At 44.9% G+C, this 27,875-nt stretch overlaps 1 protein-coding gene across 1 annotated transcript; it reads right to left on the bottom strand.

The window, feature by feature from the left end:
* Window positions 1-35: 35 nt before the first annotated feature.
* Window positions 36-21,739, bottom strand: LOC147461105 (uncharacterized). The gene is made up of 2 exons (XM_086508729.1): window positions 21,459-21,739; window positions 36-583 (listed from the first exon to the last, which is right to left on the bottom strand). The coding sequence occupies exons 1-2, from the start codon at window positions 21,638-21,640 to the stop codon at window positions 397-399; spliced, it is 369 nt and encodes a 122-aa protein (XP_086364855.1). The 5' UTR covers window positions 21,641-21,739; the 3' UTR covers window positions 36-396.
* Window positions 21,740-27,875: the final 6,136 nt, after the last annotated feature.

Raw genomic sequence — 27,875 nt, 5'->3', positions numbered from 1 at the left:
AATCAACACAACCCACTAGTATCAAACGCAACAAGAAGAGAGAACTGCTTATTGAATTGGGAGAGACTGCTCAAAAGCACAGGTTAAGAGAGCACCCTAAAGACTCACTTCAGGACATCTTCATGTTGCATAGACTCGCAATTTTTGATAGGTGTGAGATCACTTGATCCACACGAAAAATAATGCAGATTCCAATAATCATCGCGCTCTTATTTGAAGTAAAGCTCAAAATTGAGATGGTCTATGGCTAAGAGACTCTCGAGGTGCAGAGTAAGAACCATCAACATCAAAGAGCACTGTCTGAAGAAATATGACCCTTCTAATGTGGCCACCACAGTCTCTATTTCGCCTCAATTGCAACCTCTGCAACAACGGTGAATTGGACCCAATATACCACTAAGGATAATATCCTGTAAAAGTGAAACCACGCCCCACTATCTCCCCAACACAAAACCACGCATAACATTCAGCTGCAAACAAAGTTGCCACACCAAGGTCCTCCACAGTAAGATCTTGTCTTTTCTTCACTGCGTTCTTCAAATAATCTACTTCCTTCCAGAGAGCCTCATAGCGCCCTGGTATGCTGCAATAGAAAGAATAGACTGGAACAATTAGAAAGAGACATGGATACCCTTTTAAATAAATCGTGGCGTTTGTAAAAACTAACAAGGTGAAGAGTCGCATGCTATTCTAAAACAAAACAAGCGATAAAATCACGAGGCCTGCATAGTTAATTGCAAGGCTTTTCAATAAGCATGTAAGGAATTTTACAACCAACCAACCAGTTGTTTTATTCCATGAAAATAAAACAATTAAATGGCTTGAATTATCACCACTTCTGCTGCACCTAACATTCATATTAGAGCTCTTTGGCAGTGCTTCAGTTTCATCACTCCTGAAGACAACCTAATGAACCACATGGCTTGAGCTACCACCATCAATCAATTCCGCTGCATCTAACATCTGAATTAGAGCTCTTTGGCAGTGCTTCCGTATCATCACTCGAGAAACAACCTAGAGAACCACATAAATTTTTTTTGCTTAGTTGTGATTGGCACGTAACCCTAGAAAAAAACTTGGGCATGTCGATCTCTATAATCGGAGCTTTCGTAGCGTGGCAAGTAACCCAGAAAAGAAGAGCTTGTCAAACATTCCTCACTTCCACTCATCGAGAACAGACCTTGCATATTGCGGCACGCCAATCAGCATGAGGTGGGAAAAAGCAACCTTGGTGCCGCCTTCGGGTACACCCACATGAAGGAGTTGAGCTTGAGTAAGCATTCTTCAGCACAAATTCCCAGCGATACCGAGCATCCCAAGTACCCAAGAACTCACTGCGTGGACATCATTCGAGGCAGAATGGATACTTTGCGTGAAGGTGATGAGTCTAAAGTTGGAGAAGAAGTCCCTACACCAGGATGGCTGTTTCCGGCTGCTCCTCCGTCCCCATCCTCACCACGGATCTATCAAAGGTAGCAGCAGAATATGCAATGAAGACAAAAACTGGCTCATGATCCGGTGGGTACCTCGACTCCAATCTAGAACACCTTCAATGCCAAACACAAGAACAAGGCACACCTGTGGAGAAGAGAGATATGAGACAGGACACTTGAGTAAGAGAGAGAGAGAGAGAGAGAGAGAGAGAGAGAGATCTTGGAAAGGCTCTCCATGTTGATAACAAGTTGCTCATACAAGTGACCAAGGGTGGTCCGGCATAGAACTGACATGCCAACTAGATAGACCCGAGGTACACGCAACTGCGACTGCTACTGACACTGCCAAGTGCTCCTACACACAAGACCACTGACACGGTCTCCACGTGGCACGTGCATCACCTCCAACATGCTCATGAGAGCATAGATGTGGTGCATCTTCTCCTGGCTAGATCTAGATGTGGATCTGAATCTCGGATGAGAATCCCTACCACTGCACGATCACAAGGCCTGTGAGAGGCCGCCATGAGGGGTTGGTGCACCGTAGGAGGATGACCAAACTCTACGCCTGCTGCCCACCAAAAACGCTAGGGCTAAGTGCTTCCCTCGGGCTGGAGAAGGAAGAAAACACTGGCTGACGTAAAAACGCTGGGCAAGATGCACTCCTTAGCACCTGTCTACAACCCTAGGGTTGCCCACTAGGGGCGCCTTGCACCACAGAGCCTGTGCAGATTGACTGTCTATCCACATATGTCCAAGTCGGCCAGCTGTCCACCAGCCCCCACAACCTGGTAAATGGGAAAAGTAGGGAAAAGTGCGCATTGAGGCTATATAGGCAATGGGAAAATACTGCCAAAGCTGGGGAAAATACCCCCAACTTGCAAGATCCTAATGGTCAAACCCCAAGGCTAAACATGGCTAGACACAACCCGACATGAGAAACCTACCTCACATTGGCTGGGCACAGCCACAGAACATCCCTCACTTCCTAACACCTGTCCCTGAGAGAAACCGGGACCGACTGGACGAATCCACAGAGATGCCTAAACTCTAACACCCCCTCTCAGCTCCTGGAAAGGAAGTCGGACCAAGGAGCTGGAGTGAACAATCTGCAAATGTAAAGAGAGGGTTTCATGGACGAGAAAATCTAACAAAATTCCGAGGTCGAATAGTACCTGGCCAGCATAGCACATTGAGGTGCAGAACCACTATGTTCGAGAGCGGGTTTTGGCTGGAGATCTTCATTTGAAGTATGTCCCTACAGCAGACAATGCAGCAGACATCTTCACGAAGGTTGTACCTCAGCGGACCTTGGCTTCTCAGCTTCGACTCATATGTGTTGTCTCAGCATCCGGTGCTGAGAGGGGGTGTTAGAGTTACACCACCGTTGCTTCGCCATTTTGTACTGCTAGTGATTGTCACGGGTTGGCCACCCATCGCACATCATGTAGATTGCATGGGCGGACACTTTTAGCACGTGTCCAGCCGGTCATTTTTTTAGCCTAGTTGGGTGCACACATTTTTAAACATTTTTGGGCTTTTATGTTTTTTTCACCAATTACACGTTTTCCCCTACCTCAACCTAACATTTTATAAAACTGGGTGCTAGTGGAAACCAGCGAGTATCTGCTACTACCGGCAAGGGTGTGGCACGGCAAGGTTCAGGGCTGATCTGAAAACGCTGGTCTAATGGCTGAAAACGCAGGTGTTGCTGATGCAAAACGTTGGACCTTGCTAAGGAGAAACGCTAGAAAGCTTGAGGTGCCGCGGGTTGCTGACCTCCTTGTGTTTCCTCTGCTTCTTCTGCCTCTACTGAGCGCCCCCTGGGTCCTTAAATAGGTGCAAGAGGGTAGGTCGAGCATCTATAAGGATACCCTACGATTTTAGTTGACAAAATATAAAGTCACTTATTGAATAAATGACCTTATAAGAGGTGCTTCATATGCAGTCGCAAAACTAGGTCATGCGGTGGTACATGCTCATGCTATGGGTTGTGCAATCAGATGGTATGCAGCTACTCTTAAGTGCTTGGACATGCACGGCCTGCGTACAGGCTCAGAAGGGTAGAACACTTCCTAGGCTACCTAAACCCTAGAAGTAGGAACAGCTTGTCCACATGCACATAGGGCTAGATGTGCACATGACAACCAGCGCTGAAATCTGGAATTCTGCCACGTCAACAACCATCGGTGTAAATCGCGCTAGTCCGTACAGTGCCACGTGGCAGTCAACATGATTCACGGAAGTGTTCATACAAGCTTGCCACGTCATCACATGGCTGTGCAAGTCTTTTGTAGATGTGCGTGGGTCTTGTTGAATGTCTTTTGCCACTTGGTCCGCATTGGACGGGGTCCCATAAGTTGGTGGGAACTCTTCTTGCCAATCGGCAAGACTTTGCAAGTTTGTAAAACTTCTTCTGTTGCTTCTTCACTTAGGGTTTAGTGTAACAGACTTGGACACTCCAAGTCAAGAATCAACCGCGACAGCACCAAATAACCACTTCAAAACAATTCACAGATCACAATAGATTTGCACTCGCCCGGCAGAGTTCCGTGCCTAGAGATATTGGCCCCAAAGACTGGCGCCCCTTTCGGTATTTCTTTTTGTATTAATCAATCATCGAAGTACAAGAGAGCGGTTAGGGTTTCACTCTCAGACTCTACGTCCAGATGCTCTGAGAAGTGAAGTCCTCACCACTAATTTAAAAGTTACAAGGGATACCCAAAAGCAGAGCCCCAAAAGCTTCAAATCAAAAGCAATTGCTCTCTCTCACAGAGAGTCAAAAAGCAAAATTTGCATCGCTCATCATTTTCCCCCAAAAAAAAAAAAAAAAAAAAAATTTAATTAGCCTCCGCGATTTCCGCAAATTGGGGTTTCTGGCAGAAATCAGGGTTTCTGCTATCAACCACGTCATCACTTTGTGACATACCCCCCTCTTGAAAGCATTGTAATCGACCGCAATTACACGCCTGCAAAACCGACAAAAGCCATAAACCGTCTTAGCAGACACTGACTGTTAGTACCTACGTACTAGGAACACACATCTAGCACATGTACAAAATCGACAGTCACATCACACAACATCACAGGACATCACCAGACATCACAGGACATCACATGACATCCAACATTCATTTGGATCTTAGACCATGATTTATCGGCAATGTAGCTAGCAATCACATCTCGGTCCAATCGGGACCTCATCGATGTCCGATTGACTAACCCCTATTGCAACCATGTCTATTCGAGATCAATCAGACCAAAATGCTCCAGTCACACTCCAAGTCAAGAATCAACCGCGACAGCACCAAATGACCACTTCAAAACAATTCACAGATCACAATAGATTTGCACTGGCCCGGCGGAGTTCCGTGCCTAGAAATATTGGCCCCAAAGACTGGCGCCCCTTTCGGTATTTCTTTTTGTATTAATCAATCATCAAAGTACAAGAGAGCGGTTAGGGTTTCACTCTCAAACTCTGCGTCCAGATGCTCTGAGGAGTGAAACCCTCACCACTACTTTAAAGGTTACAAGGGATGCCCAAAAGCAGAGCCCCAAAAGCTTCACATCAAAAGCAATTGCTCTCTCTCTCACAAAGAGTCAAAAAGCAAAATTTGCGTCGCTCATCATTTTGCAAAAAAAAAAATTTTAAAAAAAATAATTAGCCTTTGCGATTTCCGAAAATTAGGGTTTTTGGCAGAAATGAGGGTTTGCATGAATTTTAGGGATTCTGGCAGAAATTTAGGTTTCTGCTATCCGCCACGTCATCACTTTGTGACATTTAGTCCCCTCGGCTGGGATCTGCAGGTTAGCTCCGTTCTTCAGTGGCTTGACACGTCAGTAGTTTGTGACAACCCGTCTGTTACATATCCATGTGGCCGAAAAAATGGTTGAACTTGATACTTTGGCCCCATCTTCAAATTCCTTCTTGCCTTTTCGTCGCTCAATGTTGTCGTACTTTGGTTCTCGAATCAGATGATTGCTTTTATTGCTAACAGTGATCCCAAAGGTGTGGGAGTCAAAGTCATCATCAAAAGTAGTGTCGATGTCTAAACAAAGAGAGTTGTTGTAGCTCTTTCAAGATCTGCTCTTCCAATGTTTTCGTTTCCTCAACTAGTTGGCCAAAGTATGGCTCTGCTTCCATCCAAGTTAGAACCAAAGTAGAGCATCTGTCATTTGAATCATCCTCTTTGTCCAAACTATCATAGCGCATTCGAGTTCCACGAGACTCGGTTCATTGATGCTTTCATTTCCACAACCGCCTCTCTTCTTCTTAACTAGAACTTGACTAGAGTCCTTGTCCTGGAAGAGAACATGTTGGCTGTGTTTTTTGACCCTTGTCACGTGCACACTACACTTGTGCCACGTAGTCAAGCTTCTGCTACCCTCTAGTGTCGGTCGTAGTCTAGCTTAGGACCTAGCCTGGCACCTTTATGAGCCTCTAGCAGGATGTGCATGTCCAAGCCAGTCATAGTTGCATAACCTCTCTTGCACAGTACCACATTTTAGCACTTGGGCATTCACCACGTGTGAACCTCCTCTTAAAGGCACACTTAATTAATAAGTGACTAACATTTTATGAGATCGCGGGATCTTTTCCCAACTTGCTCGACCTAGCCTTTTACACCTATAAAGGTAGCCCTATGCAACGCTAGAAGAGCAAGAAGCAGGAGGAGGAGAAGTATTGCATGTCCTCTCAGCCTCGATAGCATTTTTCAGCCAGATCGCCAACAGTTTCCTCGAACTTTCCTCAGCGTTTTCAGCCTCGAAAGGCTAGCGTTTTCAGCCCAAGACAGCCAGCATTTTCAGCCTTTGATCGCCATCAGAATTCAGCCCTAGCCTCGTCATGATCACAAAATCTAGCCATCGACATCGCTAGCCGCTTTTCGACATAGAATCCATCAGTACCTTGTCGTCGTCGTCGACATAGAGCCCCTTAGTACCTCGCCATCGTCGTCGACATAGAACCCCTCAATACCTCGTCATCATCTCATCGTCGTCGACACAGAACCCCTCAGTACCTCGTCGTCGTCGTCGTCGTTGCTGTCGACATAGAACCCATCAGTACCTCGTCGTCGACCTCATCGTTAGAACCCATCAGTACGTCGTCATCGTCGTCGTCGTCACCATCAATACCTCATCGTCATCGTTGTCGACATAGAACCCATCAATACCTCCTCATCGTCGTCATCGACATAGAACCCATCAATACCTCGTCGTCGTCATCGACACAGTACCCCAATATCTAGTACCCCTTATGTTCGGCTTGGCTTCGGTTTAGCTCAACATATGGACTCTCAGTACCCGTCAGTACCCCGTCGACATAGAACCCATCAGTACCTCATCGTCGTCGTCGTCGTCATAGAACCCATCAATACCTCATCGTCATCGTTATCATCATCGACACAGAATCCATCAGTACCTCAACACCCCTTAGTACCCCACACTACCTCAGCACCCTGCAGTACCCAGTAATAACTAGCATCAATACCAGTACCCGGCATCAACAGCATCATGATTCAGTACCCATTAGCATCAGCATCTCAGCATTTAGCATCATTGTAGCAGCATTGTGCAAGAATGAAAAAAGTACTTGCTCTAGCAACAAAGCAAGGGGGGCCTTGAGGATTTGGGGCCCGACATTTGATGTCATCTCTCTCTCTCTCTCTCTCTCTCTCTCTCTCTCTCTCTCTCTCTCTCTCTCTCTCTCTCTCTCTCTCTCTCGTTCATTCAGTTCAGCTCAGTTCTTTCAAGTGAAGTAAAGTGTCCCTTGTGAAGGTGCGAACTATTCGAGTGGTCGTTCTTGCTCGCAAGGCAGAGTCAACATCAAGGCTGGTAGTCTGCGACAGTAGTAAGCCTGCCTAGTGACTCGGTTGGTTGGTGTTTACATCGACGCAGTACATCCACAAGTTTGGAGGAATCTTCATCAGTTATGCATCCACAAGCATCAAATTCAGAAGCAGTCAACATCAGAAGTACAGAAGAATCCGAAGATAGAAGTTCGGTAGTTGTGCCTAACCGTTAACACGAGGGGATGTCACAAGCGCACTACACTTGCGCCATGTAGACAAGCTTCTACTACCGTCTAACGTCAGTCATAGTCTAGCTTAGGACCTAGCCTGGCACCTTTCTGAGCCTCTAGCAAGACGTGCATGTCCAGGCCGGTCATAGATGATAGTAGATACCCTCTCTTGCACAGTACCATATTTTAGCGCTTAGGCATTCACCGAGTGTGAACCGCCACATAAAGTCACACTTAATTAATAAGTGACTTTTAACATTTTTATGAGATCGTTGGGTCTTTTCCCAGCCTGCTCGACCCAGCCTTTTCCACCTATAAAGGCAGCCCTATGCAACGCTAGAAGAGCAGGAACATGAGGAGGAGAAGTACCACATGTCCTCTTAGCCTCATTGGCGTTTTTCAGCCATATCGCCAATAGTTGCCTCAAACTTTCCTCAGCGCTTTCAGCCGCAGACGGCCCGCATTTTCAGCCTTTGATCGCCATCAGAATTCAGCCCTAGCCACGTCATGGTTGCAAAATCTAGCCATCGACATCGCTAGCCCCTTTTCGACATAGAACCCATCACTACCTTGTCATCGTTGTCGACATAGAGTCGACATAGAACCCCTTAGTACCTCCTCCTCCTCCTCCTCCTCGTCACAGAACCCTTTAGTACGAACCCATCAATACCTTGTCGCCGTCGTCGTTATCGTCGTTAACACAGAACCCATAAGTACCTCAACACCCCTTAGTACCTCAGCACCCCGCAGTACCCATCAGCATCCAGTAGTACCCAACATAAGCAACATCAATACCCATAAGCATCAGCATTTAGCATCATTGTATTAGCATTGTACAAGAATAAAGAAAGTACTTGCTCTGGCAGAAGTGCAAGGGAGGCCTTGAGGATTTGGGACTCGACATTCGGTGTCATCTTTTCTCTCTCTCTCTCTCTCTCTCTCTCTCTCTCTCTCTCTCTCTCATTCAGTTCAATTCAGTTTAGTTCAGTTCTATTCTTTCAAGTGTCCCTTGTGTTTGTGTGGAGTACTAGATCCGAGCAAAATCCTTTAAACACTTCCGCTGCACCTACTTGGACTTCGACTTACGTCCCTTGCGAGTCATTGAATGTCCCAAACTCTTCATAACTTTGCTCACTTAGCGCTCTCCCCTCCCTTTAAAGGTCCTCTGCTGAAATGGAAGGGCGTGACTTCTTGACAATTGCCCGCTTTGCTTTTGCCTTCGTTGCCGATGTCACAAACGAGAGCGCATAGCAATATAAAATATACTCGGATAAATAGAATTTATCACTTAATATTGAAGCCAAAGGATATAGAGAGAAATAGATAGGGGGAGAGAGAGATAGAGAATGAGAAGATCGACACAATACTGGGACCAGAAGATGGGCTGGTCCCCCTCATAATAGTATCTTTTTACTGAGGAGAAGTCTATACAAGCACTTGAACCGAACGTAATACCACGTTCGTTCTAGAATAAGACTTTATGGTTCCTGGAAGCCTCAGCTTCCGATTCCTAGGGCAGAACCCTATTCCAAGGAACTTCCATTCCTTATTCCAAATCCTCAAGAACCAAGGTTCTCGCCTCTTGATCTCCCCCTTTCAGACTCGGGGCATGGCGTCCCTCAACTCTTTTCCGACTCTGTTTTCTAGAGTCCTCTTCCCGCAGAACAACTTTGTTTTCCTGGACGCGAAGTCCTTCCTTGGGAATCTCAACTTCCAGATCCCCAACTCGAGAGTCTACCACTCTCGGATCCGTGGATCTACGTCGCAAACTTCGGTACGAAACCCTTGGGCTGTACGAAACCCTTGGGCTGATCTAGCTCTAGTTCCTCAGAGCGCTTTCTCCTGCAAAGGCTCATGCCTTCCTCTGCTCCTACTCCCTCACTAAGAGGAAGTACACTTGCAAACAAATACTTAGAGATCATAACATAAAAATCGTTACCTTCAAAGTCTCGATGCTCAAAACGCAACTCGGATCTCTACATAGAAAATCCTCCCTCCAACCCAACACACAAAAGAGGTGTGTTTTCGGGTTCCTTTCCATAAATCAGCCCCGTCTACGACGTTTATGAGATGAAAACAGAGAAAAACAGCAGCTTGTCGCGATGGAAACAAGGGAACTCACGCACTGGGTCCTGGCGACCTCTGGTACACTTGGGGCAGCCATGGGCATCACCGGCAACGTCTTCTTTGTGGTTGAAATCTGCAGCATCTCCTCCTTGCAAAAACTGGTCTTCCCTCTAGGAGAGGACGTGTGATTCTTTTATAGCTCCCTGGCCACAGCAAAGATAGCACAACACTAGCTGCCCACGTAGAGATCACGAAATTTTTAAATTTTTTTTTCGTTGTTCTGCCAGAGAGAGAGAGAGAGAGAGAGAGAGACCCGCTTTCTCAGAAAGCATCCGTTTTTCCTCAAAGTTTCCCCTGAACCCATCTTCATTCAAGTGCTTGCTTTTCCTTGTGCACAATTGTAACATAGTTCGGAATTAGGTGCCGGTGGATCTTCATCGGGTCTGATTCGTCGCCAAAGGACCCTTGCCACCTCTTGGAACCAAAAGAAGAAGGAAGAGGTGGATGCGGCCGTGGGCCCGATTCTTCTATCACGACCATATCCTATTTGTCGCGGCGAGGTATGTTTTATGATTTATCAATCTTCTCTCTCATTTCTTCCGTTACCGTCGTTTCCGCCTTTTTGATACTAACCTCTTCTATGTTTGATCGAAATAGGTCAGAGTATTGGAAAGTCATGGTGCAACGGATAGGAGAGTATGGCACCGGCTATGTGCCGCCGTCTGCAGAGGCTCTCCGAACCACTTTGCTCGATCGAGAAAAGGCTATTGTGGAGCAAGCAACACTCTATATTCAGCGACTTTGGGCCAAACATGGTGTTTCCCTCATTGCCAACAGGTGGAGAGATACAAGGAAGAGATCTTCCATGGTCTCGTCGCATACTCGAGTGGAGAGATGAATTTTATGCATTCTCATGATGCCATCGAGTGGCAAGTCCGCCAATGTCCTCTGCAGAGTGGACAGCAGCCATAGAAACGATCGGTAAGCAACACGTGGTGGCCTTTGTCACAGTTGGGGAGGCATCAAACAAGGCAGTAGTAGCTATTATAGAGGGCCACTATCCGCATGTGACAGTGTGCTTTTGCATGGCACACTACTTGAACAACTTTCTAAAAGACATCGACAAGCTAGACTGGATCGCTCCAGTCATTGCTGATGCAGTGAAGATTGTTACTTTCATCAACAATCACAACTTGGTTCGGAGTGAGTACCTCAAGAGGTCGGCCGGCAAAGTGCTTCTAAAGTAATCAGACACCCGCTTCACATTCAACTTTCTTCTTGTGCGCAGGCTGTCTGAATGTCAAAATGCGGTTCGACAGGTCTTCATCAGTGATGAGTTCACCACCTCCCCCTATGCAAAGACAGTTGCAGGGATTTTGTGCAAGGATAAGGCAGAGAATCTTGAGTTCTGGAACGAGCTCAAGAGTCTAGACGCACAGGTAAAACCGATGATTCATGTGCTTCGAGTTCTCGATGGCATGGATCCTTGCATTGGCAAGATTTATGAGGCAATGGACCGCATGATCGAGCAGCTTGCACAGCTTGAGCTGAAAGTAGAGCGATATGAGGAGATCCATGCGCTTTGCAGCTCAAGGTGGAATTCATATGTTTCTCCTTTACACGGGGTAGCGTACATGGTGGATCCAAAGTTCCAAGGTGCAGGCAAAGAGACAGATAGAGAAGTCATGAACCAATTTACAAAGATCTTAAGCAAGATGGTTCTAGACAGAGATGGGCGACACATTGTCAAAGATCAGTTGAGACAGTATAGAGAGATGTGGGGATCATTTGGCAGTGCAAATGCTCAGATTGATCGCAGGAAGATAGGTTCAGTGCTATGGGGGGAGGACTATGGCTATGATGGCCCTGGGCTTCAGAGATTGACGATCCATATTCTCAGCCAGTCAATTAGTACCTCATGCTTGGAGCAATTGTGGAGTACCTTTAGCCACATTGCTTCCAAGAAGAGGAATCGGCTTGGAGTGGAGAAGGCTAATAATCTTGTCTTTGTCAGCGCAAATACTTTGCAAGAGTACAGACAAACAAACAGATCCTTTTACACAGTGGGAGATGGAGCAAGAGGCTCCTCAGGCAGGTGGAGATGCACATCCAGCAACACCAGGTACTTCATCCATGGCTGAGATCGAGCCGGGCCTAGAGCTCGATGATGAGGAATGGGAGGATGTGCATGATTTACAGCCGGCTACTACGAATTGGGAGGCCTCTCAGGCTAGTGGCTCTTGAGTCTTGAGTCTTGGGTCTTGAGACTCAAGAATTGCGACTTTAGGACTTCTGTTGGGGCCCAATCGGACAGGGTCCCCATAAGTTGGATGGGCCCCCAATGGAAGTTGTCACAAATACCTTGTCCTGCTTGAGCCTTGCCCTCTTTGACATTTGTAGCCACTAGCATCTTTATGGTATTTGTCACCTTCAGTCTTTTGGTATTGTGGTCACTGGTTTGCCCCCCTTGTAGTCTCGACTCTTATTATGGTATGTCATCTTTGGTTTTTTTGTAGCGCCTTGGCAGGCCTTGTTAGCCATAATTAAGCGAAAAGTGTTATCTCTGACTACTACTCTTGCAATTATTTGAGAGCTCTAATCTGTAATTACATATGTTATTGACAATTGTGTATGGGCATTGTGTTTGCTCAATGTTGTGTATGTGCTATGTACTCTGGGCGCCGCACATCCCAATCAAGTTATAATAAGGTTGAATGGTCTTCGAATCGTGTTTTTTGTGGATATTAGAGTCGAAGGACTCTAGTACTACTTGTATTCAAACACATAACGCTAAAAAAAAAAAAAAAAATTGGTGTTTTCCGCGCCATTCCCGTTCCGGACCCATTCTCGTTCCCCTGTTCCGCAGGGAGGCCCGTTGTTGTTCTTGTTCCGCGTTCCGGGTAACTCTGTCTAATAGCACTGTAACCAGCAAGCCACTAGCGACACAATGAATCAACACTTTGACACACGTCGGAACTTGAAAGCTGTTAATACTTAACCTTCAAACAACTCGAGTCGAGACACGCTAGAGCAAAGTTCTCTACCCAGATTACTAGCTGCAACATCTAGTACCCCTATGAATCAACACTTACACACACGTCAGAACTTGAGAACTGTTAATATTTAACCTTCAAACAACTCGAGTCGAGACACGCTAGAGCAAAGTTCTCTACCCAGATTACTAGCTGCAACGTCTAGCACCCCTTTAGTACCTTTTTTATATTAAATAATTGACATAGTATAATTGTTACTCTGCAGATGTGCAACCATGGACTCGTCTAGAAGAAGTAACCCCCAGGGCACACTTATACAACAATATTGAGGCCCAGAAGCGACTGTTACAAAAGCCAAGGACCCCCTAAAGCTAAACTGCTAAAAGCATGGCGCCCCACAAGACCCAAAAAGTCAATTGCTTAAATTGCCCCTATATGGCTATACCACGTCAACCCATGAAATATGGCGTGATCGCGATTGCCACGTCATCTATCCGTGTAGTCTCTCTCTATTCTATCATGTTAATAAGTTGCCACATCGTCACTTTGTGACAATAGCAAGCATGCCATTCATCAAATCTCTACGTCATGCTGTAATGGAGCTCAACGGCATGCCGAACTGTAAGATGCAACGGAATTGTTTGAGGATTGATACTCAGAACTAGTACTCACACAAACACAAGGTTCCTTTACTTCACTTGAGAGAAACTGAATGCAATGAAAGAGTGATGCAGAGAGAGTGACAAAGAGAGAGAACACTAGATGTCGACCCTCAAGGTCCCCCTTGCTCTGTTGCCACAACAAGTATTTGCTTCTTATTACTTGCACAAACTGTTAGAAGGTTGAATGTTGAATGTTGAATGTTGAATGCTAATGAATTGCAAAAGCACAAGTGTTGATGCTGATGCAAAACGCTGATGTTGAAAACGCAACCTTTGGGAAAAATGCAGTTCCTCCTTGCTCACGCTTGAAGAGGAGAAAAACGCTGCCCATTTTGCCGATGCTGATGCAAAACGTTGATGCTGAAAACGCAGTGTAAGGTGCAGCGGAATGAATGTTGTATTTTCTCAAGATTAGTGATCTTTATTGCTCAAGGTTCCTTTTAGTTCCTAGGGAAAGAGAGAGCTTTCCGTCTTATGGAGAGTGCTATGATCACGAACAAAGTGAGTGGATATTGTGCGTGCAAGTGAATGAGATTGAGATAAGGAGAGAGAAGAGATACGACACCCGAGGTTGTAAAACCCTCCTCCTAAGGCCCCACTCTCGTCGGCGAGAGTGGACTACTTTGATTGCACAAAGGTGTACAATGCAAATGCAATGGACTGATGCAATGGGACTATGCCGACGACGACGACGGTGATGACGACGGCGACTTGATGGCTGAAATCTGAGTTCTTCTATTCGTTAAATTTCGGGACTGTTTCGGTGGCTAAAAATGACTGTTTTGGCTGCGTTTTTATGGCTGAAAATGGGGGAACATCTGCAACCGTCTTAGGGGTGATCTATTGCGGTGTCATGGGCTGAAAACTGCGAGTCTCTGCTGCTGGTTTGGGCTGAATATCAAAAACGCTGATGCTGTCCTTTTCTTGCCAAAAACGCTGGGCTGATCTGACTCTGCAAAGCAAAAACGCTGATGTGCCTGATGCTGCTCTGCTGAATTCAATGAAGCAAAACGCTGAATCTGCTGCTGAAGCTAGCGGTAGTGGAAAACTGAGAAAACGCTGAGGTGAAAGAAAAACGACAGCATAAACTGTGGGATGGCGATCTCTGCAAGGGAAGGGAAGCGCCAGGGACTGGTGAAGATGCACAAACGCCAAGGATGGGGGAAGGTTGGCGCTAGGGGGTCATGAGGGGGGGTACTGCTGAGAAGTTGCCTGTTGAGCGGGGAGCTCCTGCTGCCTCTTTTGCCAGAAAGTGCTAACTTGGGTTTGTTTATATATTAACTTAGCAAAATTGCCATGCCTACTTTAGTTGGAAAGTCACTTAAAAATAATAAGTGAAAATCCCAATAAATAGGAAAATAAGCTAAATGCACTGGAAAATTCCCCTAACTGATGCTAATGGATTCTGATGGGAATTCCGATGATCATGCTGTGTGCAACCGGAGGATATGCATCTATGCTAAGTGACTGGGCATGCACGGTCTACGAATAGACTCACAAAAGTGCCAGATCATAGCTAATCTAGACTTGACTGAACTGACTGAACCCTGCTGTGGTGTAGCTTGTCCACGGACACATAGGGTTGGGATGTGTCACGTGACATCCCCTCCTTTTCAAAGTGAGGTACTGGTACCGACTGTATGGCGTCGAGGGAGATCGCCAACGGCATCCGGAATCCTGGAAGGGACTCTTCGCCGGCCCGCTCTGATGTGTGGGTCGTGCGGTACTTGAACTTCATGAAGGTCTGCAACGCTTGCTTCTTTGGGCCGCGCCGAAAGCGACACAAAGTCTTCAGAATCTCCTTTCTTGCTTCAACTTCGTCTAGAGTCGTGCTTCTTGCGTCTTCAAGAATCTCCATGGCTGAAAATTCCTGAAACCATCTCCAACCACAAAACCATGAACATACCTATTCCATGTAAAGTGAAGGAAAAAAAACTTGTCTTCTCTAAAGACTGTGTATGCAATGTCGATGAACATAGAGACGGAGTGACAACCCGTTTATCAAACACATGCAAACAATGAGGTCGAATCTTTTCTCTTTGTTTGAAATCAATCAACTGTGGCAAATCACAATGGAAATGCCCATGCTTAGTGCTCATACTATCATGTGCTCGTTCGGACACACTGTCATGCCAAGGAAGAGACATGGAATGTGACTTCCTGACATACCTACTTTTCAGCTTTTCATGAACAATCCGCATACATTCGTGCTCATTCATGAGAGAAACGTGCTCAACATACAATATGTCATGCCTAGGAAGAGGGATCACATAACGATGCTAACTAAAATACAGGAAACCGTCACGAATGAAACATTCGAACAATGCGTGCATATCAATCATGCGAACACATAATACTTCCTGTGATGGTTCTTTGGACCAAGGCTCGAGAGCCAAGATTGCTTCTTATGGATCTATCGAATCTTCGTGTGGGGGATCTATGGACCTTGACTCGAAAGCCAAGATCCATTCTTGGCGATTGATCGAATCTACAACGAGGTTAGCTTCGCTAGGAAAAGTATCAACTAACACATCATCAATCACATCATCTTCGTGCAATTCATCATGCTTGTCTTTTTCATCCAAATCATCATGCAAATCATTATCCTTCAAATCATCATGCTTCTCATAATCATGCAAATCCTGTGTGTCATGCTGTGGAGAAAAAGAGACTGAGAGAGTCTCCATATCTCGAATCCTTTCAACCTTGTCCTGCATATTAGCAATGAGAGATGGAGAAGGAGCAGTGTCCACTCCATGAAAGACAGTAGGAGAATCACTGTCGGCATTGAGAGTTATAGTGTTAGCCGCAAATTTTATGACAGCATCAGTCTCACGAAACCACTTAATGCCTAAAATCATATCACATCCTGAGAGAGGAGAAACAACAAATCTTCTAGTGAAGGCAGTCTATTGGATTGCAAATAACACATCAAGGCACTCCTCCGTAATGAGAGCGTCCATACCAGGACGAAAGCCAAAGACCTCGAGAGGAGATCTTGGACTAACTTCGAGGCGGACTCTCTCAACAAGAGAGGAATTGATCACATCATGCATACTACCTGGGTCAAACAATATGACAAAACGGTGCCCCGACGTACGACCATAACATTTAATGAGAGAATCATCAATGGAAAGGTCCTGAGAAACTTTGGGCACAATCGTGTGATCATTCATTGCATTGACAGATGTAGTGGATGATGTGGGTTCTTTAGATTCATTCGATTCAAGCTTAGGACATGTTCTTTTTATGTGACCCTTAATGCGACAATGAAAACAACGACCTTCCTTAGAATACGTGCTTTGTTCTTCCGAAGTGATGTAACCGCCTACAATTCCTTGTGCTACCTTTTCATATGGAGTAAGCTTAGGTTTAGCAGTTGTGTTAGCCTTACCCTTAGATTCATTGGAAGAATTCTTTCATGAGATATTGTTGGTAGATTGGTTAGAAGAGTTATCATTCTTACCATTCTGAGGAGTCTGCGAGGTACTCGTGGAAGTCTTGTTCTCCTTAGGCTTTCCCTTGTTGTGCTTCATCTCCTGTGCGAGAGCAATCGCTACTGCCTTGTTGAGATCGATTGGATCGAATACCTTGACATCGTACTTGATATACTCGTCCAATCCAAAGAGAAAAGCCTCTTTGCGCTCATCATCCGACATGCGTAATTAGGTACCTAGCTGCAAAACACGATTAGAGAAAAACATAACCGGCATACCATTTTGCTTGAGAGCGCGCCAATCGTCCTTCAATCGTGCCAGGTACTGAGGTGGCATAAACCGCGCCTTGAGCTTGTCTTGGAAATCAGCCCAACTAAAAGAGGGGCGTGAAATCGTCGGCTGCCTCAAGGTGCGCAGCTAGCTTTGCCTCTTGCCATGCGTGGTACCAATTGATGGCATCACCGGCAAGGTACATAGCTGCCGTCAAAACTTTGCTATTTCCTGTCTTCTTAGTTGTCGCAAAATAAGCATTAAATTGATGCAACCAAGAATGAATAACTGTAGCATCCATCTTACCGTCATACTTACTGAAAGTCAACTTTTCTGTGACTGGATGGTTGGAATCCGCGTCGTGGCTTGCGCCACTTGACGAACTTCCACGATCTTTGGGTGGTTCGGTCTTCGAGGCTAGGATTTTAGCAATAAATTCTTGATTGCGAAGCTCCCTTTGAGCTTCACGCTCGACGTCCTTTTCTGCTTTTCGTGCATCTCGTTCATCGCGCTAACATTCGAGGGCAAGTCGATTTTCTTCTTGTTTTGCGGCAAGAGCAATGCGCTCACGTTCCTGAGCAAGTCGATTTTCTTCTTGTTGTGCGGCCAATCTTGCGTTTCTTTCGTCGCGCTCGCGTCCTTGGCTTCTTGTGCACGGCCCTTTGCTGCTTGTTCTTCTGCTTTGCTTGCGAGTTGTGCCAATGCAACTCGATTCGTTTCTTGTTGTTGTGCCATCATATCCAACATCGACTTGACTATCATCTCCATAGGAGTCAGGACAACTCGTGGCGTAGATGGCGAAGGGGGAGGGTTGGAAAATCCTCCTAGTGAGGAGAATCTTTCGTCGCCTCTCTCATGCTCATCACCTGAATGCGAAGTATCTATTCCGCTTCGGGTGACGACCATGCACTATGATCTTGGGGTCTTAAGCTCGCAAGGAACTTGGGTACTTGAGGGTCTTGAGGTACTTGAGGTCCTTGATTCGTGAGAATCTTGGGTCCTTGAGGTTCTTGAGTCTTGAGGGTCTTCGGTTCTTGGGGTTCTTGAGGTTTTCTTTCGCTTGCAAATCGCGTTGGAGAAGAATCTTCTCTTCACCCGAGTTCTACCCTTTTCTGCGGGCGCACCCCTTGGCGGCCTTGCACTCACACCAAGGTTGCTTTTTCCCACCTCACGTCCATTGGCCGGCCGCTAAGTGCACAGTCCGCTCTCAATGAGTGAAAAGAGACACAAGGGGAGGCTGGACAAGCCCTTCTTTCTTGGGATTCCTGTCACTCTTCAACAAAACACAATTAGGAATCGCCACGCCCAAGTAAACTTGGGTTCGTGCGATCGCAACAAGCAAAAAAAAATTCTTGTGGTTCTTTCCTTGAGTAATGCAGAACACTTCCAAAGCTCTGATACCAATGTTAGGTGCAGAGGAATGAATGTTGTATTTTCTCAAGATTAGTGATCTTTATTGCTCAAGGTTCCTTTTGGTTCTTAGGGAAAGAGAGAGCTTTCCGTCTTATGGAGAGTGCTATGATCACGAACAAAGTGAGTGGATATTGTGCGTGCAAGTGAATGAGACTGAGAGAAGGAGAGAGAAGAGATACGACACCCGAGAGGTTGTAAACCCCTCCTCCTAAGGCCCCACTCTCGTCGGCGAGAGTGGTCTACTTTGATTGCACAAAGGTGTACAATGCGAATGCAATGGACTGATGCAATGGGACTATGCCGACGACGACGACGGTGATGACGACGGCGACTTGATGGCTGAAATCTGAGTTCTTCTATTCGCTGAATTTCGGGACTGTTTCGGTGGCTAAAAATGACTGTTTTGGCTGCGTTTTTATGGCTGAAAATGGGGGAACATCTGCAACCGTCTTAGGGGTGATCTATTGCGGAGTCATAGGCTGAAAACTGCGAGTCTCTGCTGCTGGTTTGGGCTGAATATCAAAAACGCTGATGCTGTCCTTTTCTTGCCAAAAACGCCGGCTGATCTGACTCTGCAAAGCAAAAACGCTGATGTGCCTGATGCTGCTCTGCTGAATTCAATGAAGCAAAACGCTGAATCTGCTGCTGAAGCTAGCGTTAGTGGAAAACTGAGAAAACGCTGAGGTGAAAGAAAAACGACAGCATAAACTGTGGGATGGCGATCTCTGCAAGGGAAGGGAAGCGCCAGGGACTGGTGAAGATGCACAAACGCCAAGGATGGGGGAAGGTTGGCGCTAGGGGGTCATGAGGGGGGGTACTGCTGAGAAGTTGCCTGTTGAGCGGGGAGCTCCTGCTGCCTCTTCTGCCAGAAAGTGCTAACTTGGGTTTGTTTATATATTAACTTAGCAAAATTGCCATGCCTACTTTTGTTGGAAAGTCACTTAAAAATAATAAGTGAAAATCCCAATAAATAGGAAAATAAGCTAAATGCACTGGAAAATTCCCCTAACTGATGCTAATGGATTCTGATGGGAATTCCGATGATCATGCTGTGTGCAACCGGAGGATATGCATCTATGCTAAGTGACTGGGCATGCACGGTCTACGAATAGACTCACAAAAGTGCCAGATCATTGCTAATCTAGACTTGACTGAACTGACTGAACCCTGCTGTGGTGTAGCTTGTCCACGGACACATAGGGTTGGGATGTGTCACGTGACACGCAGCCTTTGGGAAAAATGCAGCCCCTCCTTGCTAACGCTTGAAGAAGAGCCAAACGCTGCCCCTTCTGCTACTTTGACTGTGCTGACTTGAATTGCTACTACTGACTTGTCCTCGCTTATTGAGAATGAGGGCCCAAGGCCACTCATACTGATTAAACTCTTGGGTCTTCTAGAATCCCAAGATTCCTAGTTATAGGTGTTTTTATACTAAAAATTACCTACGTGACTCTTCACATGCCTAAGTGACTTCATGAATACACTTGTGCACGAGGGTATGCACTCTAATAATTTGCTTGATCATGCACATCCTTCTAGAGGCTCACAAAGGTGCTTGACTAAATCCCTAGGCTTTCGTAACTAAAGAAGGTAGCACTTTGACAGAAGCTTGTCCGCGTCATGTATGCGCACGTGACACGAACGGAGGGCAAGAGCAACAGCTTTGAGTGCCATAAGCGAACCCAAGCTGAGGCAATCAATTGGAGAACAACGTATTGGAGGTTCCAGAAGAAGTTCCGACGCGAGAAGAATACAACTGGGGAACTTGCGGATGTGCACAAAGTCTTTCACCTATGGGAGAGACAATATATTTACCTCATGTGGAACATTGTGGATTGCTAATGTGCTCCTACAAACCAACTTGCTCACAGCAAAAAATGTGCACTAGATAGTTCTAGATGAGGCCAAGTGCGACAAACAAGCAAGTCATGTGGTTGTCTTTACGATGCAACCTATTTTGTATCATAAATTTTGTCTATCTAATCTAGCTTTTTGTTCTGTAGACCATGAATACATGCCTTCATAGGATATAAAGCTCTCCTAGCCTAGTCAGAATCTCTTGGCTACAAGCCCGTTTGTGATTAAAAAAGAAACCAGAGCCATCAAGCATTCAAGAAGTTTAAAAAAGGGACCCATATGAGGTTCCATACTTTAGCCCTACTACTACGGCACTTACCTTAACTTTTAAGTTCCTTACAAAGAATCCGGTACAACTCTCATAGCTGTGACCTATGACCTGCCTCCCATGATGTACCCCAACTTTCTTCTATTTAAAGTTTAAATGAACTCCACACTCTGACTCTCTTCTCTATGCAACATTGTGCAATCACTTCAAACTTGATTCAGGGTGTTTTACAGCACTCAGCACATGTGCAGTTCAACACCACACATCAGTTCAACCACGTAATTGCACATTAGACCTAGGAGGGCTAAATGCCCAGAACTGTGAACCTCACTCAGATGCAGCTCTAGAACCCACCTCAGAACTGGCTAGTTAGTCGGACCAACTGACCTCTTTCTGAAGAGGACACCCTGGCCAGCTAGTTGGACCAAATGGCCTCTTTCTTAATTTCCTGAGAGGAAAGTAATATGAGATCTAATATAAATTAAGGTACTGTCATGTCATCAGTAAATGGTTTAACATGACATATAAGGGACAAAATACGCTAGAATGCATGTGTAGAGAGAAACTAGCCCTACACATGAAATGCAGGTAAAGTACAACCATCTGGTGATGCCCGAAACTCCAACAACAAAAACCAAAACAACAAAAGAAGTTGCCTTGTCAAAAAATGGCCCAATTTCAACAAAGTCTCAAGCAATAGTTTCAACTTCAGTTACCCAAACACTCACAACTACTTGCCTAGCTAACAACCTTCACCTAGTTTTTGTCAGCTTGCCAATCTAATGGTTCATCACTTAATCCAATGTGAGACATCTATTCTTTTAGAGCTAGACCACAAGCCAGCTCTGTGCATGTCCTTTACGTTGAACCGATACTGCCAGGTCTCTGTTACCAAAATGACTACATTGTAACTCCAAAGACAACTTTATAAAATCAAGAGCATGAAACCGGGAACGGCTATTCGATACAGCTAGGGTTGCGCGCTTGCGCATAAAGACAAGAGCAAGGAGGTGTCGGAAATCAGAAACTGAAGTACCTGGCTAGGCGAGTGTAGAAGAGCTGTTTAGAAAGCTCCTGGCATTTCTGAACTGTGGGTTCAGGGGCGATATACTGCTTGTTGTTCTCGAGCAAACTCTTGTAGTAGGCAGATCCATGCTTGTAAGCAAACTGCGACGTCGTGCTCGCTTTGCTGCTAAGCTGCTTCAGGTAGGAGCCCATCGCCCGCGTCGAGTATCGCGTGAGCAGATCTGAATCCCTATTTGTCCCGTTCTATATGAAAGGTTTATTATCTTTCTCTGCCTTCTTGATTTTGCTTGCTATAACAGGTGCTGGCTGCCCGCTTTTCGATCTCTTTTTTTAAAAACCATTGCTTTGTTCACTCTCTCTCTCTCTCCACATCCTCATTTAGCAGGCCAATCACATGTGGCCACATGGCATAGCTGGCGTTGCTCCTTTCATTAAATCGATCTTAGATAATCAAGGTAAAAACCTTGATTACCTAACAGACCACTAAGTCAATTTTTACTTCGTTAGCATACATGCACATTCAAATCTCTTTACTTCGTTAGCATACATGCACTTTCAAATCTCTGTCTCATGGTGCATCCACTTGTCGAAGATTTCGAAATGCGAAAGTAAAAAATTATTCGTTATTTTTAACATCGAATCAGCGACTCCTCTATACCAATCGTTATTGTCGCCAATGACTTCTATCAGTTGTAGTCGTCCGATATTTTGTTCGTTTTCAACCCAAGAATTCGCGAAGCAAACTCTACACACCCACACTGCACGTGCATCATGCTTAGATCAGAAGATGCGTCAGCATTTCTTGAAACACAGATGCAATCACCTACGCATGCATCTTGAAGACATGTGGCTCTATGTAAGATGCTGACATGGGTTGTTTTCAGCAAGGTGAGATGTCGTGCTTGGCACTATCTTGGTCAATATGTATTCCAAATGTGGTGTGAAATGTCGCCTCTTGGAATGCACTAATTGTGGAATGCGCGCAACAAGAGCAGGGCGATAAAGCTCTAGGGTGTTTTCAGTGGGTGCAAAGTAAATGTATCTTCCCAAATTCAGTCACCTATACTAAGGTCTTGAAGGCATGTGGCTCTACGCAAGTGATCGACAAGCATCCTGTCCGGAGTGTGGACTCTTTGAACGTACTAATTACAAGATTTGCCCCACATGGCAGGGCTAGAAAGCTCTAGTCTATTTTTGGGGGATGCGAAGCGAGGACTCTCTTCAAATGCATGCATCTTGAAGGCATGTGGTTCTACGCAAGATGTTGACATGGGCACAAAAAATCACAATCATATTGTTATTCAGAGGCTGTTGAAAAAAGATATCGTGCTTGGCATTGTGTTCGACGATATGTATACAAAGTGAGGGCCTCTCTCCATATGCAATTACCCACGCATATATCTTGAAGGCATGTGGCTCTACGCAAGATGCTGATATGGGCACAATTTTATTGTTAGTCAAAGGCTATTGAAAACATATGTCATGCTTGGCATTGCCTTAGTCGATAAGTATGCCAAATATGGAATGCTTGAGAAAGCACAAAAAGTGCTTGAGGAGCTTCTTATCCGGAATGTCATCTCTTGGAATGCAAAGATTGTGGGATGTGTGCAACAAGAGCGATGCCAAAAAGATTTATACCATTTCCATCGCATGCAAAGCAAGTGTATCTCTCCGAATTCAGCCACCCATACTTTTGTCCTGAAGGTTATGCCTACATCTTGAAGCCATGTGGCTCTACACAAGTGCTCGAGGAGCTTCCTGTCCAGAGTGTCGACTCTTGGAATGCGCTATAGCAGATGCAAAGCGAGGGCCTCTCTCCAAATGCAATCACCTACATATGCATCTTCAATGCATGTGGCTCTATGCAAGATACTGATATGGCCAAAAAAATCCATAATTATATTGTTAGTCAGAGGCAACACAAGATGCTGATATGGGCACAAAAATCCAGCCTGATATTGTTTGTCAGGGGTTGTTGATGAAAAAAGATGCCATGCTCGGCAATGCCTTGGTCGATATGTATGCCAAATGTGGTGCACATATCACAAGGTGTTCCTGTCAAAAATGACGCCTCTTGGAATGCACCGATCGCGGGATGTGTGTAACGAGACCATGGCTAGAACGTCTATGTTATATTTAGCAAATGCAAATCATCAAAATGCAGTAGTCGCAGGATACGCACAACAAGAGTAGGGCGAGAAAGCTCTACATTGTTTTTAGCTTCCTATTCGATGCGCTTGAGAAAGCACAAAGGAGCTCCCTCTTTGGAACATCGCCTCTTGGAATGCACTGATTGCAGGATGTGCGCAACAAGAGTAGGGCTAGAAAGGTCAAGGTTGTTTTCAACAGATGCAAAGCATTGGAATATGCATTGGTCGCGGGATACGCACAATAGGAGCAGGCCCAAAAAGCTCTAGGATGTTCTCAACTTCCTATTTAGAGTGTAGACTCTTGGAATGCACCGACTACAAGATTTGCCCCACATGAGAAAGCTCTAGCCTATTGTCAGCAGATGCAATCACCTACGCATGCATCTTGAAGGCATATGGCTCTACGCAATATGCATCTATTTTTAGCGAATGCAATCATTTAAACATGCATCTTGAAGGCATATAGCTCTACTCAATATGCTGATATGGGCACAAAAATTTAGGCTGATATTCTTAATCAAGGGTTGTTATTGAAAAAGATGCTTGGCAATGCCTTCATCAATATGTATACCAAATGTAGTGCACTTGATAAAGCACATAAAGTGCTTTGAGGAGCTTCCTTTCCAGAATGTCGCCTCTTGGAATGCACTGATTGCGGGATGTGCACAACAAGAGCAAGGCCAAAAAGTTCTACATTGTTTCCATTGGATGCAAAGAAAGTATATCTCTCCAAATTCAGTCACGCATACTTTCATCGTGAAGGCTATGCTTACATATTGGAAGGCATGTGGCTCTATGAAAGTGCTCAGCTTCCTATTCGGAGTGTGGACTCTTGGAATACACCGATTGCAAGATTTTCCCAGGGCCAGAAAGCTCTAGTCTATTTTAAGCAGATGCTAAGCGAGGGCCTCTCTCCAGATTCTGTTTGCAAAAAGTAGCATTGGAATGCACTAGTCATGGGATATGCACAACAGAAGCAAGGCGAGAATTCTCTAGGCTTTTTTCGGCTTTCTATTCGAAGTGTGGACTCTTGGAATGCACTGATTGTTGGATTTGCCACAAGAGAGAGCTCTGGTCTATTTTCAGCAGATGCAATCACCTATGCATGCATTTTGAAGGCATGTGACTCTACGCAAGATATTGATATGGGCACAAAAATTCATAGTTATATTGTTATTCAGAGACTATTAAAAAAAGGTGTCATGTTGGGCAGTGTCTTGGTCGATATGTATGCCAAATGCGGTGCACTTGAGAAAAGCACAAGAAATGCTTGAGGAGAACTGTCGCCTCTTGGAATGCATTTATTGCGGGATACTTCGTTAGTGATATAGAGACAGATTCAAAAATCTGGCAGCACGTCAATCCATGTGGCACATGGCCATTCCTTTGCCCTGTCTTTTTTTATCACGGCTTGCATCAGCCTGTTGATACAGCTTTCATCAGCTTTTCGTCTTCAGTTGTCTCAATCATCGGCCAGCTGGTCCGATCTTCTCTAGAGTCTCCACACTGTTAAGAATCAATGCTATGGCAAGTGATGCCGGTGAGGAACCATGGCAAGGAGGGAGCGCAACAGAACAAGCTAGCGAGATAGATAGAGAGAGAGAGAGAGAGCAGAGCAGAGCAGAGCAGAGATGGTCGACATAGGATTAAACACTATGCTTCTTGCATTTCTTTGTTTAAAAAAGCTTACAATATAAAAGGTGGCCATGCCATGCAACCCCTAGTGGTTTTAACTGCATGGCGGGGAAGATGTTCCCACGGGCTTGGAAACCCAACAATCCCCCCCTCCCAAGCTCGAACTGGACAGACCACTCTCATGATACCTCAAGTTTTTGGTATACTCGGTAATCGTGAGTTTTAGGTTCTAGCACAACCAAGGATTTCTGGTGTATCCTTAACCTGGTGCTATGATAATAAACCCCCCCTTGAACAGATAGGGTGTAGGTCAAAAAATTAGCTACCAATAAATGTGTGTGTGTGTGTGTGTGTGTGTGTGTGTGTGTGGAGTTTTTGGTTCACTCTCAAACCTTAGGTTTAGGTGTACCTAGTAACCTCATGAGAAGTGGTAAAAACTGGCTGATAATTGACAAAAATTGGGAGGTCTTACCATTTATGGATGGCAGTGTCTATATTCCGTACAAATTTTGACATGGCTGTGATTGATAATTGATAGGCTAAAAACAAAGCCTTTGACAAAATATAACTGATAGTTGATAAAATTGATTGACAACTAAGAAAATATGACCTCGAACAGGGTAACAAACTTTTGAAAAATGTTTTGATGTATTGAGTACTCCAACCAAACCGTTGCATGAGTCTTCACTTACTTTCTGTCTGCATGAGCTTTGAATTTGAAGTCGTATACTACATTCTTGAAGCGAATATCCATGCATGACAGCTGATGCTGCATATAAAACAACATAGCCCAAATCTCCGCTTCTTCATGTGTCTCGAGCACAACTCATATGTAAATCGAGAAATTTCCGAAACAACCTTCAACAAATACAAGGCATGTTTTTTTTGCCAATGTGTGAAGTCTTTCTGGATATTTTCCAAATCCTTCTTTGCATCCATTCCAAGTTGATGGCATACCACAAAAGCGAATATCTCTAACATGGGGTGGTGATACTTAGACATGGGATGGGTGTGTAATGTTGAGTTGATAAGGACTAATAGCTCTTGCACTTTCACAACAAATAGTTCTTTCGACATCTTGACGAAATATCTACTTGCAAGGGTTAGTCCAATTTACAATTCAATAATATGATTATTTTGTTCACTTGTTGATGTAATGACAGGTTTCTCAATGAGAAAATCTTGTCGGAAGGCAATCACATGCCCCCTACCCGTCCAGCCGCTAAAAAGCTTCTTACTAACTTGGGCTTGTATTGTCACAAAATGCATGCATGCCCTAATGATTGTATACTCTTTCGCAATGAATATGCAAATTTAGAACAGTGTTCCAATTGTGGAGCACACATATATAGAGAAGACACACGAGGAAAAGTTATCCCTGCAAAGGTCCTTCAACGCTTTCCTATCATTCCAAGAATATAGAGCATGTTTAGATGCAAGTCTATGGCCGCTTTAATGACATGGCACTCAAACACTAGATCGACAGATGATGTGATGCGGGTACTTGCCGACTCTCGTGCATGGAAGCACATAGAGGAAAGATGGCCTACATTTAATGATGAGCCTCAATGTATCCATTTTGGTCTGACAGTAAACCCATTTGGATTATGGAGCACATGGCCTATTTGCTTGGTTAATTATAATCCTCCACCATGGCTAGCTATCAAGAAGGGCCGTTTATTATTGTCACCGATTGTCCCAGGAAAGTACAAAGCAAAGAACATGGACGTCTATCTGGTACCACTTATAGCAGAGTTCCAAATCTTGTGGACAAGGATCGATGTGGTTAACATGTCCCACTGTTTGAAAACGGCTTTTACTAGAGATAACAATCTTAGTGGTCTTAAATCACACAATTGGTACAAATTTTTACAATTTATCTTACCAATTTACATAAAAGATTTCTTGACAGATGACAGTAGAAGAACAATCTATAAAATCAGTGAGTTGGTACGTTGGATCATTGCAAAAGAGATAAGAAAAGACACCATAGATGCAACGCACTTGAATGCTATTGAAATAGTGTGTATAGTGGAGAAGTACTTTCCAGCAAACATTCCTACCATCCAAATGTATCTACTTGTGCATGTGATCGATGAAGTTGCAATTGCTGGGGTAGTCCATAATAGGTAGATGTTCTTCTTGGAGAGATTCGTGAAGACTTTAAAGGGGTTCATTCGTCAAAGGGCTCGCCCTGAGGGTGAGGTCAACGTCAAGGTGATAGGGGGCGAGCCGTAGGGACAAAGCATCATTAGGAAGATGGATATCACAATGCGAGAAAAGTTTATGAGATTTTTCCTTCTCAACTCTTACATCATGCAAAAGTGGCTAGAGAGGTACAAAGGGGAAAAGCAACAACGCTTGACAGACCGCTTGCGATTTAAGCACAATTGTGCCACTAGAAATCTTCCTTTTCCAGATCATCTTCAGAATTGCATGACTTTCCCACTCGGCGATGGCTAGATACAACATTCTCAGAGGCAAAGAGGAATGGAGTGTTGATTACTAAAGAGGAAGAGGAGATGCCAAGGGGTTGCGATTGGCATGCAATCTTCCTTTTGTAGGTCCACATGATCACATTACTTTAGTAATTTTAAGTTTGTTTCAATTTTGTGGTTGCAGTATCACAAATATGGAGCTTT

Source organism: Adiantum capillus-veneris, chromosome 3 (assembly GCF_014529385.1).
Source record: "Adiantum capillus-veneris isolate H3 chromosome 3, ASM1452938v2, whole genome shotgun sequence".
NCBI lineage: Eukaryota > Viridiplantae > Streptophyta > Polypodiopsida > Polypodiales > Pteridaceae > Adiantum > Adiantum capillus-veneris.
Note: the sequence above shows the minus strand (reverse complement) of the source record. Positions and strands in the feature narration are given on the sequence as shown.